At 38.7% G+C, this 21,173-nt stretch overlaps 1 protein-coding gene across 1 annotated transcript in view; it reads right to left on the reverse strand.

Annotated features, from left to right (window-relative positions):
* The window catches only part of Smp_123450 (hypothetical protein), a gene marked incomplete at its 5' end in the record, with an annotated part of 17,933 nt that extends 5,212 nt beyond the window's left edge, over positions 1-12,721 (reverse strand). The window contains 6 exons of the mRNA XM_018799386.1: positions 298-637; positions 1,865-2,269; positions 4,564-4,821; positions 10,138-10,594; positions 12,319-12,557; positions 12,592-12,721. Of these exons, the coding sequence (XP_018651180.1) occupies positions 298-637; positions 1,865-2,269; positions 4,564-4,821; positions 10,138-10,594; positions 12,319-12,557; positions 12,592-12,721 (1,829 nt within the window). The remainder of the gene's footprint in view (positions 1-297; positions 638-1,864; positions 2,270-4,563; positions 4,822-10,137; positions 10,595-12,318; positions 12,558-12,591) is intronic.
* Between the last annotated feature and the right edge of the window lie 8,452 nt (positions 12,722-21,173).

Raw genomic sequence — 21,173 nt, forward strand, 5'->3', positions numbered from 1 at the left:
TAATTTTCCTCCTTTTGTTTCCGGATCAAATGTTAGAGATTTACGGAAAACTAGGAAGGAGTTAGAAGTCGATATTAGATGTCCGAGCATTAGACTTGTCAATTTCTTTGTCAAACGGTTGCCTATTACTACATTTGCTGTAAACTACAGAAATAAATAAATTGTATTGCAAAGACAAGTTTGACTAGCTGTGAAACTTTACAAAATCTTATAATAGTTATTTTTATCGAGACTTATATTCAATGCAGTTGTCATATGAGTATGAAGATAAATAAATTTGATAACCTTGAATCTAACCCAGTGTAACGTTGTTGTTTCATAGCATAAATTTCAGGTTTCCGTGTTAGATTGATGAAATGCACCAGACATGAATAATCAGTCATACTGGCAGTCGAATCAATTTGTTGGATAGGTGCACGGATAAACAAAAGTGTGACACCTTTAGTTGATCGACAATCAGCTAATGTAGTTGTATTTTTGGATTTGGGTTGATTTTTTGACAGGAAATTACTTGGTAGTTCAATGAAGCCAGCTAGTCTAAACTTTCCCTCTATATCGTCATTCATCCCATCAGGGGTAGAGATAGTAATTTGGCCACAGACAAGGTGTTTCACACATGACTGCCAATCCCGAATCTCTGAAATAAAAAAAGGATTCAGAAGTTTCCGAAGAAAATAAACCATCAGAGAATGACCAATTTATGGTAAATTCATAATCATGACAAAAAGTTGGTAACTCCACATAGTGATACATTTAATTTCTAGTAAATAAAAATCTATCAGTAAATAATGAATTTCAATTAGATTGAGGGTTTGCGTGATACCATATCCCCAGATGTTGATTTCATCTGCAAACCGACAATACACGAAAATTTCAACGAACACCGGAAACAATTATACAACTTTTTTCGTCTTCTTCAATGATAATCTATAATAAGATTTTCTGAAACTAAGGTAAGTAGATTTTCAGTATTATGATTAACGTACTGTAGTTAAAAGCGTGAGTCAATTGAAGCTAGACCACCATGGAAAACCTGGAAGCACTGTACGGCCGTTTCGTCCTACTATGGGACTCCTCGGCAGTGCGCATCCACGAGAAGCAGTGACCAGTAGAGTTCAAACCACGTCTGTCGTGAGATATCAACTCACTGAAGACAATTGATGAACGGTTGCTCAACTTCGTGGATCAGGTGAAGTTAGACATTAACAGCGTCGGATGCCGGCTCAGTGGTCTATCGGTTAAGGGCTCTGGCTAGAGACTGGTAGGTCCTGGGTTCGAATCTCGCGAGTGCGGGATCGTGGATGCGCACTGCTGAGGAGTCCCATAGTAGGAGGAAACGGCCGTCCAGTGCTTCCAGGTTTTCGATGATGGTCTAGCTTCAATTGACTCACGCTTTCAACTATGAAAATACTAAATCTCCACAAAACCCCTTCTAATAAGTACTGTAGTTAGTTTAAAATTTACTGATATATTTTTCAAATTCATTCCATTCGTAAAACAACATACTTTGTCTGTGATTTCATCGGTAAGTATTTGTTCATTTTGAAGTATGATATTTGAATAAATTAGTTCAAATAAAAACAGACAGATATATCTGGTTATAACAACATTACAGAGTCAAAGTAAACATGATGTTATATTCAGATGAATGTTGAAATTGAAAAAAAAAACAGACCAAAGGTTGATAACTTCATTGACTAATTCTATGTCCCCAGCTAATTAGTCTAATCTAGTTTTAAATCAGCTAGAAATAAACATTGGTGTAGTGGCTAGCGTTAAATATCGTAGACTGAATTAATTGATATTTCTTTATCATAAAAATATCATTATATTTAATAATTATTTAACAATATGTGATAGTTACCTTCAATAGGAGATTTGATAGAATCACTTAACAGTTGACTGTTAAATTCGCTACACCATAGAGAAAGATTTTCAATCCATGATAAATTAACAAGATGAATACCCATATGATGAATTACATAATATCCTTGATGTGAATATTTCAAGCCAAAAATCTTATTTTTAACAAAATCTGAACCATCTATTGAATAACTATTATATTCAATATTGTCCAAAAAATTTAAGTTAGCTGGTTCTAATGACAACGATGGAGATTCAAAATGATTGTATTCAGAATAATTTGAAGAATGAAGTATACTGCCGTTTGGATGACACTGTTGACTAGTTGTTGTATTACTAGACATTAGATCGAGATCCACAATATCAATGAGACAGAGTAAAACTGAAGGGGTGGTAATTTGATTTTCTGAATAAGAAAAATAATGTCTTTTTGTGTTAATAAGTTTTGATAAGTTAAAAACATATAAAAGTGACAATAATGATTATGAAATAAATTTCTAGAAAATTTCCGCAATATAAAAGTAAATTAATATGGATGGTGTTCAGAAAAACATTCAAGTATTGATCCATTTACCTGTATGCATCACATTAACACACACAGAGAGGATTAACAAAGATGAGAATAGAAAGGTACAGAATAAAATCCCTAATAGTAGTAAAGCTAAAAATATAGAGAATATAAATTGAAAAAGTATGGAATAATATTAGGACTAAATATTTAGAGCAAGATAACGAATGAATGAAATTATGGAATGGTAACCGATTTTGAGTTTTTATCATTAAACGTCAGTGATCATAGAATACGATGATTTTACCGATCAGGAAATCTGGATTTATTGACGTACTCTAGGCCAGAAGTCAACAAATTTATGAGCTAATTTCGTTGTACGATAGCTTCTTTTTTCCACTTAGTCAATGCTGCAAGTATTCCAAGTTGAGGTAGGTAATGGTTAAGCATATATATCAAATGTGCTGACCATCGCAGTTGAGGACGGTTTATGACTTCATCAGAAAACTTGTCTTTTCTATCTAGTACCGGTAGCTAGCCTCATCATTGCTCACTCGCTGGTCCCATTATATGCTTACAATGTTTCAAGGGAATTTCTTATCAAATAATAACAACCGGTGAATATAGTCTAGCTTTAAAGGGTGTTTTTAATGGCTGTAAAGTATTATGTATACGCCCTATAGTAGGTAGATGCATACGTCATCTATACCTTAGTTGATGCATGTTGGCAAAAGTTGAAAGGGCTTTGTCCACTTTAACATTTCATCACTCACCAACCTACCAGAAATGATAAGTCTGTCAAAGTAAGGTGAAAGAACACGTTGAAATTTTTTACTTCTATGCTAAACAAAACAAAAAGCATTCGGCAAACAAAAATATTTAAGAATTCGATATAAACCTAAACCAAATGGGTTGATAGAAAAACTATTTTGCCACGAAATTTGTTCGGAGACAAATAACTAGTAACTTCCATTGAAATGTTTTATTGTAGTTCTAACAGCAAACGATGGTTTATGAGGAAATTATTAGGGATTAATGACGGGGGGATGGCTTAGTAACTAAAACATCCAGTTTTCTGTCAATAGATTACAGGTTAGAACACAATTTCACGTAATTCGGTTTGTGTAATCAGGTAGCATTACGCTAGCGTTCATGCAAACAATGCAGCTGAAAGCCGGAGTAAGCAAACCTGTACTTGATAAACTCGATACAAGAAGAGACAGTTAACAATCATATCAAGTGATGATTTCCCTTTACAACTTGTGAATCCAAGTTACAAAAATGTAGTAACTTTAATTTAGATTCAATGGCTAAACGGTAATCCACAAATCGAAATATATCTACAACCTTGATTCGAGTCCAACTGGAGTAAGTAGTATACACTAATCATGAGTCTCATATATCTAAAAAATGCCTAACAATATAAATACCACGTGAAGAATCCTATAAAAAGCCTAAATTTGGTCACTAGGAATAGGAAAAATATTCCATAACGACCTTTTGACTAATGTGACTTGAAACTTGTAGTCCATATAGTTCAAAATTACCACTAACGCAATGAATGAACTTGCTGCTTATTTTATTCAGGAATTATGGGCCATTCATCAACTTTTGTCTCTATTTAATTGGATTTTCGTGAATTTCTGATTTTTATATCTGATTTTATCTTTCGCTCAGTCATTAACAATTAGAGTTCAGAACTAATTCAATAGTTTGCTAAGTTCTACATTATTGTATTCAATTACAATAGTAAATAATTCAAGTTATTTATACAAAGATATATGCTAAAAAATTGGACGTATGGTCTATGGGTAAACTATCATTAGTTTACAACAACAACACAAAATCTATGGAAAGTAGTTTTAAGTATCCGACTAATTCAGTAGTAAAACTTTTAGTTCATGGATGCGGTTCAGATAGACTACTATATGAGCAAATGAATTATTTATAACTGGACCAATCGACTTTTTCTTTACAAATCATCAAGTTGAATTTAATTAAGTAAAGACAGTTCTTAAAGACATACGAAAAAATATGTCCACTTTACTGTCTAATGAATAAGAAGGTATTGGATTCAAAAGTGATAGTAAAACGTTTAACCGTATATAAATCCAAAATGAAAGTATATTAAGACAGTCAACAATTTCACAGCCAGCTCACCAAAATAACTAAAACCTTAAAAATAAACTTACTGTTTTTATTCTGTCCAGGTATATTGGCTCGTAAAACAATACCATTATGCAAACGACCAATTTTATCAGCTAACACTAATATATCAGGAGGTTTTTCAAATGAAAACATTTCTGAACTGTCAATAGGACGAATACAATGAATAGCACAGAATTCATCTCCATAATTATCAATTGATGGTGGGAAAATGTGCAAAACATTACATTTTAGCTGATTCATTTTACGAACTGACAAGCATCCACATACTTGAATAACATCACCTATACAAATCAATGAAAATTCAGTGTTTACATAGACCTGTTTTAAGAAGAATATACAGATTTACCAAAGGTAATATTTTTATTCGGCTTAACTTTTAATTTACATATGTTATACTAAACATTACAAGAGCAGTTTTCGAGGCCTTGTAATTAGATTGAGAACTATGTCAAAACGTTTTCGTTAGAATGACAGGATAATATTGTAAAAATGTGCAGCTTTGACTGAACAAAATAATGCTTGTGACCTGAAGCAATATCGAGGCAATATGTACAAGATGCACACATGTCAATAAGAAACTGATCAATTGCAGTCCTAAACATCAATGGGAGGATTCAAGCAACTAATACAAGATGAATTAGACCAAATATATTTTATAATAAGAGAGAAATGAGTACAAAAACTCAAGAAGGGACTCGAAGAAAATAGGGAAATCAAATATACATGTGGGAAAAACACTTCATCGTTGATGTCCACATAACATCTACAATCGTTTATTTATTTGAACACAAATATTTGTACACAGGGGCACCAAATACATATGCACCACACAATAACAATGTGACTGCGAAGAGATAGAGAATATAAAATGCATATAAGGAAAACAAGAACAACAACGAACAGGGATCAGTATATGAGAGTGAAATAGTAATAATGGGAGAGGCAGTTCAGTTAGCGAAAATACAACCAGAAAGAAATCTTTCAGTTAAAGAAGTTACGTCGATTTGTTATGAAGAAGGTTATTTATTTATTTAAACACACAAATATTGGTACAAGGAAGCACCAGATAAATATGTGCCTCACAAATCTCATTTGATTTGTGTGAGGGCTGTGATACTGCTCAGGTGCCCAGACTGAAGCAGGTGGTTTTCTTAGGGGGCCACACCCCGAGCCTTCGACCTGAAGGTCTAGTCCACAAGGCAGTGGAGCACTGTAAGGAGATGCAGTCCCATGGTAGCCGGTGACCAACGATTGGTTTATACGCCATTTGTTCCCTCAAATTTCTGGAGCCCATGTGCACTATTGGTTTGGAATCAGGGTTCTCCAACTCCCATAGGTGGACCCTCCGTGTCCACCAACCCGGTTAAAGCGCCGGAAATTCGCTTTTCGTCCTCTCAATTTCGTAAAAAACACCCCCACCACGAGAAGGCAGTGAGTAGGACTTCCCTGGCAGAGGCTATATATTCGCGTGGCCATGTGAGAGCATTTCGAGAGGGGGAGCGGACTCTCCCCACTCTCAGCCGTACCAGGGCATTTGGGGGCTATGAAGAAGGTAAAAAAAGCTACAGCAGGATAGCCACTGGCTTCTATTCTGAACCATATCTAATAACGTCTCAAGACACTGTATTGCACCATCTCTTGGACCCAAACCAGGGAGTTGTGAAGAACCAACAGAAGCCAGTCCTGTACAGCTTTCTTCCATAACACGACACCATATCATACACTGACGACCTCTCCGCTTTTTCAAACCGGTCCCATCGTCGGCAAATAATGCACGATGTGGAATTCTCTGGGACGACATTCGTAGGACATACCCAATCCACCAACGTCGTTGTTTCAAGACAGTGACACTAACTGAATTATCATCACTGTGCCTGAACACACGATGTCGAATCGCTGCATTACTAACATAATGTTGCCCCTGGATGTCAGCAATCCTTCGGAAAACGATGATCAAACACAGCAGAACTGCTCTCATCGACGCGTTTTAGATCTGACCTTTTACAGACAGACTAACATCACGAAGGCGCCAAAGATAGCCCAGATTGGCATAAGCCGCTCTGGCTTTCACTATACATGAATTGATCTCATCACTCACGCCACCACCAGCACCTGTACAGCTACCTAGATACACGAACTTCTCGACTACTCCTAACTGCTCACTACTAAGAGTAAATGCAGGTCCAACATCCTGCCAGTCTTGTGAAAGTTCTTTGCACTTCGAAGGTGCAAAGCACGTGCCATACTTATGGACACTAATTGCCAACTGATTAAGTGCGGATTGCATAGCCTGGGTATTATCGCTCAGTAAGACAATATCATCCGCATACTCGAGGTCGAGAAGTCTTTCTCCAGGAAACAGACCTACACCGCCATTATTTACATCTATCAGAGCTGTTTCCAGAATGTCATCGGTGGCAAAGTTGAAGAAGAATGGTGAGATTGGGCAACCTTGTCTAACTCCACTGTTTGAATAGAACAATCGAGAGTGGTGGTTGTATGCCCTCACTCTGCCTGAGGTGTTTGTATATAGGGCTTTTAAGATGTTAATAAACTTCTCAGGCACTCTCTTCTTTAATAGACAATCTCAGAGAACAGTCCTATCCAACGAATTGAAGTCAGCTCTGATGTCAAGAAACACTACGGTTGTTGGCCTGTGATAAGTATGACGGTGTTCTAACATTTGGCAGAGGGTGAAGATATGACCAATACATCCCCGACCAGAACAAAAACAAGCCTGCTCCTCGCGAGTCAATCTTTCTTTGAATTTGAACAATCTACAAAGTATGACAGAAGCCAATAGTTTGGACGCAATCGGAAGTAGACCTACCCTCCAACAGTTGTTGCAGAAACGACGTAAACCTTTTCTAAAGATAAGGACAACTATCGACTCATTCCATGACGTTGGAACACTCTGTAGCCCCCAGACCTTTGTAAACAACGTTGTCAGTTCCTTAACCAAAAAGTCATCACCATTTTTAAAAAGAGCCGGAGGTAAGTCATCTGGGCCGGATGATTTGTAGCGTTTCAAGGGTTGGAGTTCCTTGCACACTTCCATCTAGTTTGGTGGATCACTTGTCACAGGTCATGGAGGGTAGGACAGTTTGATCGATGTTGCCGGGGCAGCAGACCAGTTGAATTGTTCCTCAAAAAACTCTGCCCATAGTCCAAGACGTAAATAGATGTTAGTGATTGGCATCCCATCATCTTTACAGATTGTTTCGCTCACATCAGACTTCTGGCTGCCAGTGTCTCGGATGAGTTGAAAGAGTTTTCGGCAGTTACCAGATGCAGCTGTTTCTCCCAATTCATTGGCACGCTCCGACCACCAGGCTTCTCAGTCCTTACGTAAGCTTTGCCCGACTTCATTACATAACTGTCGTCGTTTGTGGTCAAACCCACGGTCACTCAGAGTAGATCAACGGGTTTCAATGGGTTGTAAGGAGCCTGAAAAAACCCAGTGCTTATGAGCGGGACGTTTCGCGAAGCCGCACGCAATTGCAACCGATGCTCATCTATACTTCTCGGTGGGATGGTAGCTAGCCCAGAAGCTAGCTCAGTTCGATACTTACTTGCAACAGAAGTTGCAACCGATTCGCTGACATCAATCCGTTGATGACGATCAACTCGTTGGCCACTAAAAAGTAAGGCGAGATTGATGCAGATCATGGCATCATCACAGTCCAGGTAGGTGCTCCAAAAAGAGTGGCAGTCTTGCACAAAACCAGGCTAGTGACAGCTGATCGCGATATGATCAATCTGAGTCCAGGATCGAGATGTAGAGGGAGGACGCCAGGTGGCACATCGGCGATGGCTGTGCCGGTAGTGCTAGCTAGAAAGAGGTTGTGGTCTGAGCACAGTTGCAGTAAACTGTCACCGTTATCTGGCCTGAGACCAACAAGTCTACATCGGCCATCTAAACGACTCTTCTGTGCCTAGACGCTCAACCTGTGCATTCAAGTCTCCGGCTAGTACTACAATATCTGTCGAACGCACTTTCTGGCGAAGAACAGTTAACTGGTGGGAGAATTCATCCTTGATTGCATCCGGGCTGCAATCTGTCGGAACATAGGTGGAGATGACAAAAAGACATCGTTTTTCACGCCAATTTCTCCTAACTTTGATGGAGCCTTCTAATCTAACAGCACATAACCGACTGTTAATGGGGATCCAATCGATCAGTGCTGCCTCAGCTCCAGAGCTTAAAGCGACACCAACGCCAGCAAGACCAGACGGAGATACCACAGGGTCCCTGGATAAACGCACGTAAAACAAGCCTTTTGAAGCGAGAGATGGGGAGCGAATTTGTAGTACTTCACTACAGCCTTGAAAACGGGTCTCAGACAGACAACATACATCGATATTAAGACTTTTTAAAGACACAGCCAACCTTATCTGTTGTCCGATCTTCATTAGTGTGCGAACGTTGAAGGAAGCCAGTTTGAATGGTATACGAGGTTTCAGAAAGACCGTTTCAGCATTCGTAGTCGGTGGTAGCATTCAACTTTCGACCAGTCAGTGACTTGAGATCTTTAGACAGAACAGGGTTTCTCTGACAATGTCTTAAGAGCATGACCCCGAAATGCTCTGGTACGGCCGAGGGTGGGGAGAATCAGCTCTCCATCTCAACATGCTCTCACATGGCCACATATATACAGCCACTACTAAGGAAGTCCTACTCACTGCCTTTTCGTGGCGGTGGGTGTTGTTTACGAAATTGAGAGGGCTTTAACCGGATTGGTGGACACGGAGGGTCTACAAAAAGGAGTTGGGAAACCCTGATTCCCAACCAATGGCGCACATGGGCTCCAGGATCCTGAAGGACCTAATGGCGTATAAACCAATCATTATTCACTGGCTACAATGGGACTTCATCTCCTGACGTTGCTCCATTGCCTTGTGGATCAGACCTGTAGGTCGAACGCTTCGGGTGTGGCCCCCTAAGAAAACCACCTGCTTCCGTTTCGGCACCCAGGTAGTATCATAGCCCACACACAAATCAAGTGACTTGTGTGACGCATGTGTATTTTTTCCTCTTTTGTGCCAATATTTATGTGTTCAAATCAATAAATATAGGCGCATAACGCGATCCCGGGTCAATCCATATTTGTGCTAGGTTCTTTGACAATGATTAATTGATTGGCATGATAATTTGGTGTTACTCTATTCGTAACTGCTTCTTTATTTTTCTATACAATGAAATAAGTTGAAATAATTTGAAAGGTACTTAACATCTGAACAAGGCTCGTAAATGATCGAAGTAAAGTTTAGTTAGGACAGTACACTCCGTTTTGTCCCGAAACATTATGTTGGGTTGGTGGATTTGAAAACATAATGGCTACTAAAAGTATCATCAAATTTTACACCCTATGTTTGGTAAACCGATAAGTTTGTGAACGCTTTGAATCAAGTTTTTCACAAATCAGTAACACCGACTGCCTTTTGAAACAAAAGCGGACAAGTCGCGAATATATACTCAAAAAATGATACTTCTTTAGAACTATCGAACCCTATTTTCAACAACTGAAAAGCCGGAATACGACGAACATGAGTGGTGAAAACGTGATATGAATCGACAAAACAGTAAACCTTCTTACCTGTTTCATAAAGAAGGAACAAACAGCAATCTTGTAACTGAGCTTCCGATAAACCACGTTTTGATATAAATAGTGGGGAACCAAAATCAAAGTCAACACACTTGCTGCCTAAAGCAAAACTGAGATTCATTTTCGTATTGGACAGTGATGAACTGTTATCATCGTTTTCATTGTAAGAACCTTCATCCGAGTCATTCATATCCTGGTAGGTAGCATCAAGAGCGCTATGAGTAAATACTGAAAGATCTGCTTCTAGCCATAAATTGAATCGAATGCTTTGATTTTCCGAGGACTTTACACAATGAATGTAATATATAAAGGAATTTTCGGTCACAATAACCAATGTTCTGTTAGATTTTGGATGCCACCGCACCTTTACTATAACGCCATTTAATTTTGATTTGGAGGAAAGGTCTCTAAGATCAATGGCACAGTATAATGGACGAACAATTTGGTCCTGGGAAAGTATTAAAATAGTGAGGACGGAATACCTTTATTTCAAGTGTCATAGATATCATTCCCGTGGTAAAAGTTTTATTTGACATTATAGAGACAAATATTCTACTTGAAAATTCTAGAAAATTTGAGCACACAAACGACACAGACTTGTCAGATGTTGAAAGCGCTTTCCATTAGAAAAATCAAGTGAGTGAAAGAAGATCCTAAGGATTTAGTGTTATCTATTGATTTTTAGTTGTTTTGCAGACGATATTTGTCCGTGGAAAATACTAACCCATGTCTAAAAATTGTTTTGCATGCTCGGAGCACAAGTTATTAAGTAATAGGCAGAGTAACTTTCAAGTCACATTACACCTAGTGACCTGACAATGAATGATGAATCCCCATCTATGATTTTGTGATCGAGCATAAATAAACTATGTTGATTGATAAAAGGAAGCTGTTTTCGATGAGAAGTACTACTGGCTAACAAGAACGGACCGGAAACTGTATTATGAATAGATTTGTACACCATTGGTTCAGAACCAACAATCCCAAGTTAACAGGGTGATGTGGTTTACATCAACACGAGTAAAAAATCTGCTACTTATATGATTCCTCATGGTCCATACGCCTTAGCACGCAGAAACACAGATTTTATATCTCTATCTGCAGTAGTTGTAATGAGTACCAGAATGATAGGAGTTACAGCTCTTTAAACCACCGACTGACTGCATTTTGAGACTGACATGAACTTATCCTATTTTGAAGAGAAAGATTCATCATACAATCAACTTCTTTGTGGAGATTTGTAGTGGTAACAGCAAGCCTCGTTAGTGTTTTAGTATGAAAATTAAATTACTCAAATTTTTAACCTTGGTTATGATAGGGATAATCGAGGTTTCGACTCATTCCAAGTCGATTAATGTAATTTGCAACAAAAAGTATGTGCTCAGGACCTGAATGGAACACTTACCCTCAAACATTGCCGTTAATAAATGTTATTTAAAAGAACACGATCACGCCATCTTTAAACTTGACATCATTCAAATGCTTACAGCGAACACAGTTTAAGAGAGATTCAATGATACAAAACAATTGAAGCAACTGACAATCCAGGTCATTACAGCATCTCATGAAGTATTTGACCGAACAAATCAGTGGCTTCACAGGTGTTGAACAGTAATCGAAAACAATTACTTGTTACGTAGGTTATCATCTGGACAAACACTTATCACTAAACTAATCAACCATTTATGAGGAAAGTCAAGTTAAGCAGGTCGGTAATTTAATTTTAAACTACTTGATAGAAAGTTTTAGTTCCTTTACCTTAGATTGAATATAGCAGCTAGATATTATAGTCTGCTCTTGAAGGGATTCCTCGGTTTTCAAGTCGGATGCTAAATTAGGGTGTGATCAACCTAATATGTCTATCACATTTCGATTTCTTGATTTTTTACCAAATGTGGTCGGTAATATACGTTTAATAGCCATAGCAAAATCAATCTGAACAGAAAAAGGAGAGGATGATGAGTTCGGAAGAACATAAGTGGGAAACAAGCTTCAAAAGAGACAGTCAAGCGAGCCTTCTTTTTTACTACTTTTCGCATGGCAAATATAATGCTTCATTTCAAATCCACCGTCGTTGTTTCCCCTTACTTGAAAACAATGTAACTAATGGGAACCAAGCACAAATGATTCTACATACAGGAAAAATGTATTCGATTTGAAAAAAGAAATTACCTGACAGAATTCTTTTAAGCCGAACTGTGCATCCACAACAAACACACATGTTTCAGATATGAGTGCTAAAAACTGTCCACATTGAGAACATAACAACGAGCTAATGCCAGGTGATGGTGGGGGAGTTAGGAGTACGGGTATCTTTGGGTAGGATAAATCGTTTGTAACTCCACAGTCTTTTACAACAAGGACAAATAATTGGTTGATACGTTGATTTAAGAAAAATATTCTTAAATGTTCTAGTTTTTTGTATTAGCAGAATAAACTACTTACCAGAACAAACCCCACTTTTGCAATACTGCGACACACAAGTAATTGTTTTTTCCAAAGCCGATTTGTAGTTGCAATAAGCTGACATGTCCAACAATGGCAAGATATCCCTGAGGACAGTAGTCAAAGCCATCTTCGTAACTAGCGCTTTGTGTTATCCTTGACAAGGTTTTCAAATGCAATATCTTTGTAACAGCCTTGCATAAACCGACTGATTTATTTGAGCTCGCTGCCTATTGTTTCGGTAAGGTTCCAGGTATTTGGTAATATTCAATGAATGGGAATCTAATTATTCTACTGTACCTAGATTCCACTGCTAGCCACCATCTATCTTTCTTTATAATGCTTGTGACTTCAGGCAATATCAAGGCAATACGCACAGTATGCACACATGTGAATAAGAGACCGATCAATTTCAGTCCTAAATATCAGTGGGAAGACTCAAACAAACAATACCAAAGGGATTTAAACTTTACTCCTGTTTCAGTAGATAAGTAGTTAGTGTGACGGTGTTTGAAGCTAACGTACTAGGTTCGAGTCCCGAAATGTACATCAGATCTGTGATGCAGGTACATCCGGTTAACGAGTCCCAAATAAGATGAAGCTGAAGTCCCGAACTCCACTGCTAGCCAGCATCCACCTTTGCTTATTAAGTTTGGTAGTTATTCGTGGATTTGTATATCTTGTAGTTTGAGTGATTGCGTTTGTCTCAATGGAGTAGGGTCACTGGTTAAAAACAGTCATCACGTCGCCAGTCAGGAAGTATTTTGGTTGCAATTTGAAAATACTAAAGTGGTAATGCTTCGGACACAGCTGGTTCAAGTAGATGGTAATCCATAGGTAAGTACGTATTTGCCAAGCCTCTCCTAAAAGCTATCCATTGATGGAGCTTTGGTTACTTCACCCAGGACAGTATTTTAAAATAGGGCAACTCTTAATGAGGAAGAGCGGTACAGTACCTGCTTACTCGACTTTTGGAGTGCGATTTTCCGAGGGTTGCCTTGAGAAGCATTGTGATGGTGTTCTAGTAATATGCCCGTTTGAATAACTTGGTGTACTTAATATGTATGCCATCATCAGATTAGCTCTTATTCTCCTGTTGCTCAGAGGAAACAATCCCGGGTGTTTGGGTCTGTAGACGTGGGATTTATGTCTTAGGCTTGTCACCCACTTGATTTCCCGTCTCTGCACTTGGTCTAAAAGATTCATATCTCTTTTGAAGAGACGTGTGCAGCACTTTTGCAACTTTTTAAGTTTATAGTTCATATAAAATAAATTCATAGAGGCCTTCGTATGGGCTGTGACCTTGAAAAAGCACGTACGCCAGATATGTTCCAGGCTTCTAAGGCTCCACAGCTGTGCATTGAGAGCGTGATGCTGAAAAAGAGAAACAAGAGAGCGGCAAGGAACTTGAATATAAACACCACTGAGTTCGCTAGTAATTCCCATTGTATTGCATTTAATTCATATACATGGCCCTCCTCCTCAAACACCCTATGAGGTACTAGGTTAGCTGGAAATGTTTGGCTTCGGAGAAGAGTTTGTGGCCAGGATGATAAGTTTACCATTCAGAAAAATTTCAATCGGGTTTGGAGTTGGGCCGATAATAATGAACTTGCTTCCAACCCCTCGAAGTGCAAAACAGCCAATCTGAAACAGACTACAAGCTGAGCATATAAAGTAATTAACTGCTCTTTAAAAATGTCACTATTTGAAAAGGGAATTGGTCTCTTAGTACAAAATCTTACATTAACCGCAAAAAAGCCCGATAGAACAAGCTTCGTAATGATAACTTGAAAGACTCTTTTTGTTGCCGATTCGAAGGCTTTATTCGGCCTCATTTACAGCATGAAAATAAAGTGCTTCCTCCTTGACCGCAAATAATAAGACACTCGTCAACATATCTAAGGATAAGCCACGAACTCATTTTTAGGGACTGGAATCTAGACCCGGCGAGGAAGAATTCGGACCACTTGATGCTAGCACTCTGGAATATAAGTGACTCAGAGACGACCGCCTCATGGCTTGGTTTTTTCAACACACGTTTACTCATTTACAACAAACAACTGCAGGGGAAACAATCAGAAATTGGAGATAAAGTTTAGTAAACTGAATTATAGACAAACATTCAACCTCTTACGAGTAGCCAAAGCCTGAACTTCGCTACTGGCTTGAGTAGCTCAAGCATATTCGCGAGCGTTCTTCAAGAAGGAGTCTAATATTTTCTTAGGGACCCAGAGGAGTGTATCGAACTTATTTACTGGAGCTATTTTAATTAATCAGTTTCGTATAACATGATCACTATCTAGAAGCATCAGTGATCAGTTTCTACTGGACACGAAAGATCAATAAGCGTAAGCTCCTCCCGTTTGATAAGTTTTAACTATACGATTCTTGACACTCACGTCACAATTAACTCGAGAGTACGGACAATTCGTCTCTAAAACGTAACTCCAGTTGCAAAAGTAGAGAAATGTACTACATTGATGACTACCATAACACAAATCAGAATTAAGATAGAACGAAATAAAAATAGCAGTGCTAGATAGCTCGTGTGATGTGATTGAGTAAAAATCGGAGGCATTTTAGTCCCAAAGTTACTGACGTCGATAAAAGTATCGACCTTACTACCAAACAGTGGATGCGGTATAACACTTGACGTAAGGGAAAGAAAACGCTGAAATCCCTCCACAGCATTTCGCTGGGTAGTATCGTCGTTTATTTTGTTTCTTCGCCCTGTTGAGTATTTTAACCTTTAGTCGTCCTCATCACTAGTGGAGGACGACTTTGGCAAAGCTCAAGTATTCTCTAAATACTTTAGCAATGTATATACCACAGAAACATCCTTGTCACCATTCCAAGACAATCCCCCCACACAAACACTGGATAGCGTTACCATTAAAGAAGTCGATGTCTTTGGTCCGCTAATTAAGCTTGACATAGGCAAAAACACGGGACCCGATGAACTGCATCCTAGGTTACTAAAGGAATTAGCTAACTTTGTTGCGAACCCTTTAAGCATATGTTTTAATCTATCTGTAACCCAGGGTCGTCTACCAAAAGACTGGAAGAACGCCATAGTAAGTCCTGTCTTCAAAACAGGTACAAAACATAAGCCTGAGAATTGCCGACCCAATAGCCTAACTAGTGTGGTCGTTAAAATCTTAGAAAAGATTATTCAGAAGGAGCTGTTTAAGTACCTCGATGAAAACCAGATTCTCTCGGAGAGGCAGCATGGTTTTAGAACGGGCTATTCTTGTCTTATTAGTCGCTCGTGAAAGGTGATGTGCTCTTAAGGACCAAAAGTTACCTGTAGACGTAGCTTACATCAACTTCAGCAAAGCTTTCGACAAAGTTCCGCACAACCAGCTGTTATATAAGCTAAGGAATGTCGGGATTGTAGGTAATCTATTGGTGTGGATAAAAGACTTCCTAGTTCAGCATCAACAAAGAGTACGGGTGAACTCCAAGTTGTCTAGCTGGGGAACTGTGCTTAGTGGAATCCCCCAGGGTACACATTTTGGGACCAGTGTTATTCCTCCTGTACGTCTACTATCGTCATCAGTCTTGCTCTATGGTGACGATGTCAAGATATGGAGAGCGATACAAAGTAAGGGTGATAGTTTTGAACTCCGAAATGACCCGGAGAAATTATCTGAATGGTCCCAAACCTGGCAATTGCCGATAAATACTTCCAAGTGTATTATGATGCATATTGGCCATCAGGGTACAGATACATACACGATGAATAACACCGAGCTACCTATTGTCCAAACACACAATGACTTAGGAGTCATCGTTAGTCAAGACTTAAAGACTACTGCACACTGCCGTGCAATAGCCGCCAAAGGTTTTAGAACTTTATGGTCCATACGTAGGGCTTTTGGTCATCTCGACGCCAAAACGTTTCTGACTTTGTATACAGTGTTCGTGCGTCCTAAACTTGAGTACTGCATACAAGCAGCTAACCCATGCCTAAAAAAGGACAGTGAGCTATTGAAAAGGGTTCAGAGAACAGCAACTAGGCTGATTCCCGGAATAGCGAAGCTTCCATATGGTACTAGACTGACCAAGCTACACCTATTTCCGCTGTCATATTGAAGAATCAAAGGCGACTTGATTACAGTTTTGAAATTGCTTAGTGATAAATTTGCAACTGATATGCCTTCATTTTTCTTCTCTCCCAAAACAGAAAATTGACGAGGACACTCCAAAAACGTTCACAGGCCCAGAACGAATTACTTGACTACCGACTTTCTCATCGAATCATCAACGAGTGGAATTCATTACTTCAGCACGTGGTTGAAGCTCCATCCGTCGACTCTTTCAAAAGAAAGTTGGATCAACTGAGGGACCATCATCACCAGGGCTAGCACAAGCCATCAAGCCTCCTGTACTTTCCAAACTGAAACTGAATTCAGATCTCTCCCCTACCACATTTGTGTTCTTCAGTCCTACTCGTCTGAGTTTTTATTATGTGACTTTCGTGATAGACTTACTCCTTTGTTACTTAATTTTACTGTTACATGTCGCCGGACTATTTCCAGTAAGGTCGTGTTTGACCAAGCTCCAGGTCACGGGGTGATTCAGATTGTGGCCGTTAACAGTCTGGTTGGGAAGATTGTTGAAATCTCTGCAGAGGTTTATCTGATCCCACCTTGTAAGGAATATTCTCATTGATTCTCAGGTACTAAGGTCTTTTGTTAACTATTGTTTTTGTTCTTTACGACGCTAATTTGTGTTGGAGAAACCTTTCACAGTATCCCACCCAAATAACCGATTAAAGGGAAATAAAGGCGAAAAAAGGGGAAATAAAGGAAAAAACGCATTGGAAAATAAGGAGGAAATAATACGGAAATGCGCCAAAATGTCTACTTTCTCGCCTGTCCGGGGGAAATAACGCGGAATTTCCCCTTTATGTCGCTCTGTGCTTCACTTGTCGCTAAATTGTCTATTTTTCGCCTAAATATCCGCCAAATTGTCTACTTCTCGTCTACATATCCACCGAATTGTCTACTTTTCGACTACATACACACCGATGTAATTTAGCGCCCACTTTTAAAACGCTTTTGTAATTACCCCAACTATCTCCTGTGTTCGCCTTCATTCCCGCAACACAGCACACGGATAATGCGGTGTACGTAAAATATGGTATATGTTCAAGATTTTTATTGAAAACAAAAACCTTATTGATGTACAACGTTATGAGTAGTTTGTAGATGGTAGAGCATTAATGTCCATAATGTAATTGCAATTGTCACGGACCCGTATCATCTGAAGAGAGCTGCAAAATAATACAGGTAATAATTTATTAATAACGTACATGTGTTTATTTGCAAAGGCACAAACAATGAAACAGGCTTCCTCAAATAAGAAGTACATTATTTTTTTAAAATATTTATTGAAGACGAAGTTTGACAGGAAAAGCATTCCACGTATTATTTTTTTTCCGGTAGGATTAAACTATACTGCCGAGACAATCAGAAGCTTTCGCGGGTTTTCAAGGTCACGGCGCTAAGTTCGGTACCTGATGCTTACGTACGGTCGGTTTACAGCGGATTTTAGGGAAGATGTGATAATTTAGCGTCTACAATAGAAGTGATCATAAGATTTTGGCGCGAAATTCAATTATCCATTTAGATAAATAGAGTTTTGGCATTATAGCTGATTTCAGTTCATGATGAAAGCCCTAAGTATAATTCCTAGCCTTAATCATGAACTGTAAATCATAATTTGAATTCTTCACACGGGTTTATAACCCTCATTTGGTCTTAGTTGTTATGTTGACACTCTCAGAGTCACTCTAGCGTCGCTCAAAGGTTGTCCATAACTTATAGTCTCACCCATAACCCTAAACCCTACACCTAAACCTTAACTCTAACCCTAACCCGTAAACCATACCAATATACTAACATTATTGAAGCCATGTGGTCGAGGCTAAAAGAATTTTTGAGACCTTATCATGGTTTCAGAGGTCGACTACTATGGAGCCATATGGATGTGTTCCTGTACCGTATGCACTATGATTTTAGAACTTCTGAACCTATATCTGACCTTGAGAAGTTTTTGACCCATGTAAAAGAAATGTTTCCACTTTATTTCTTTGGTTTTGTATAGCATATTTTTACTGTATACTAACTGTCTTCTGATTGACTAATATTTCTCAAGGTCATTTAAGATTCGTTCAAAGGTCGGCAGTATAGTTTAATCTTACCTTCTTTCCATCACGCCTGTTGGACTATGGAGACTCAAATAATTCTTGTGAATTCTAAAATGTAATGAAGAAAAACGTTACTATATCTAGGAAACTGGTTTTGCATAACCAGGTACTTGAAGCTGAACTTACGGTCATGTCCTTTAACACGGAAGACTCTACCTATAGATAAGGCGAAAACACTAATCACTTTAAAGTCGTACGTAGGTGTTCTTTCTTCCGTCGATAACGCTTCTGTACTTTGTCTCTCATGTCGTGAAAATAACTTTGCGTAACCATGTCATACAGTTTCGCAAGGTCTTTCTCGTTGACAGATGATGACAGGAATCGATTAGTAAGTGCACCTGAAGTTTAAAAGCCTTATTTATCTTACTTCGTACGCAGCCATAAAACCGGCACTTCTGAAGCTCTTGTTTTGATGAAGTACCAAGTAGCGTGAAATTAATGGCGACTTCAGGTGTCATGATGTAGGACAGAAGATATCGCATGGACGTTTTAGGATCATCATCCATTAAACGCGTCAACATGGCCATCTGTAATAGGAATGAATGATAAAACTCATGTGGTGTGATTACAAATCTGTCCCTCACGTCTTTTTGCTCAAGACAAGCGTCCAAAGTTCCCAGTTCCTCTTCAGATGACAAAGGGAACTGTTGACTAGATAGTCCACAGTCAAATTGACGCGGATGTTCGCGCTCAGCGAACTTTGAGAGCATCAGCTTTATATTTGTACTAATTTCACTCAAGCTTGCCAATATTTTCAACTGCACCGTATGCATTTTTTCAAATCTGAAAAATTGGACTTGATCGTACGGATGACTTACTCAGCCGTTAGATTTTTATCATCGGATGTGGAGGGCGAGGTGTTTAATTGTGTTGAACTACCTTATTGACATGTCCAAATTAAAGAAACTTACTTTGCAATCGGTGAGACAACATTCTCACACATCAGAAGCTTTGGATATTGGACGCGGCTATTCCCAGCCTGCATCTCTGTGACATCCATGTCAACGGAATTGTAAAGAAAACCTTCTTCACGTTTCAATGCACCTCTACGAAATTTTAGTAAGATTATTGAACTGACCTCTTTTGCTTCTCCGTGTTTAACAGCAACGTATTTTCGTCTGGCGAAGAGTTCTTATTAGTAACATAGCATTTTTGGAACGATGCCAACAAATCATTGGCAGATTTGAGACTATCTATAAGAAGCGATCGTTTGCATGTTTGTAACTAACCGCATTTGTGCACAACACTGCACTTGAACACAGACCAATTTTCTTGAGGTAGGTCATTGTTTTGCAGATGCAGATCAATCTACTCCCTTGGATAGTGACATGGTTTTTCTCCAATAACCCAATGGCCGGCTGCAATCGCCAACTTATTTTTGCTTGGTGCGTTAATGAATACGTATTTATTGTTGGGAGACTAAGTATTACATAACAGGAAATTAAACGAAAGACAATCATATAACAGTGTGTAACAAAGAAACAATAACCAAATGATTAACACAATTTATCGACACACATTTGCAGTCAACTTCATGAATCAAAACCCAACTGTAATCACTACTTACTACAGAGCGTTTAAATATTCCTATGTCAGTGGAAGGTAATGAATCTTCAAAGTAATTTTGTGGGTCGGTGAATTGCCTGAATTTTAAGAGTCCATTCTCTTGAATATCTGTTATTAATCCCGGCTTTCCGTTGACTACTACAACATTATCAGGCTTAAATGAAGTTATTTTATTATTCCTAAACATTATTACTTGCTTACGTGAGTCAGCCTTACCTATCACCGGGTTCCTATGAGTCGATATGTCAACCTGGAGCCTATCGCAGAAAGACATTTGTTCCGCGTAACGCTGAGCTGCTTGCTTAGCAACGGAATACCCACTGTGTACGAATTTCTTAGTTTGTCTCATATAAGAATCGAATGGAAATGCTAAGTAGCTATCTAACGGTCCATGTGCAAGAACATAGTCAGGAAGATGCTGTAGCAAATGCACATTATAAACTAAGTTTTCACATCCGTAACATCATTTATATTCTTTTAAAAAATTCCTTAAATCCATCCTGACAAATTCTATCACCCTATTATAAAACTTAGGATGTGCAAGCAAGTGAATGCACAAAGCAAGACATTTAAAATTTAGATACAACGGTTTAGGCAGAATACTTTGAAGAATAACCGGGCCTAAGTATAGAAGAAACAACCTACACTCCGACGCCTTCCATACCGATACGAAATCAAGTGTACGGCATTTACGCTGAAAGTCGGAGGGAGTACTTTCCACGCAACTAGATATCAACTTATTCATAGTCCTAATTACACAGGAGTTTACGTTCATTAGCCTTTTATGTCCTAATTCTAT

This window comes from Schistosoma mansoni, chromosome 3, assembly GCF_000237925.1.
Source record: "Schistosoma mansoni strain Puerto Rico chromosome 3, complete genome".
In the NCBI taxonomy this organism is placed as follows: domain Eukaryota; kingdom Metazoa; phylum Platyhelminthes; class Trematoda; order Strigeidida; family Schistosomatidae; genus Schistosoma; species Schistosoma mansoni.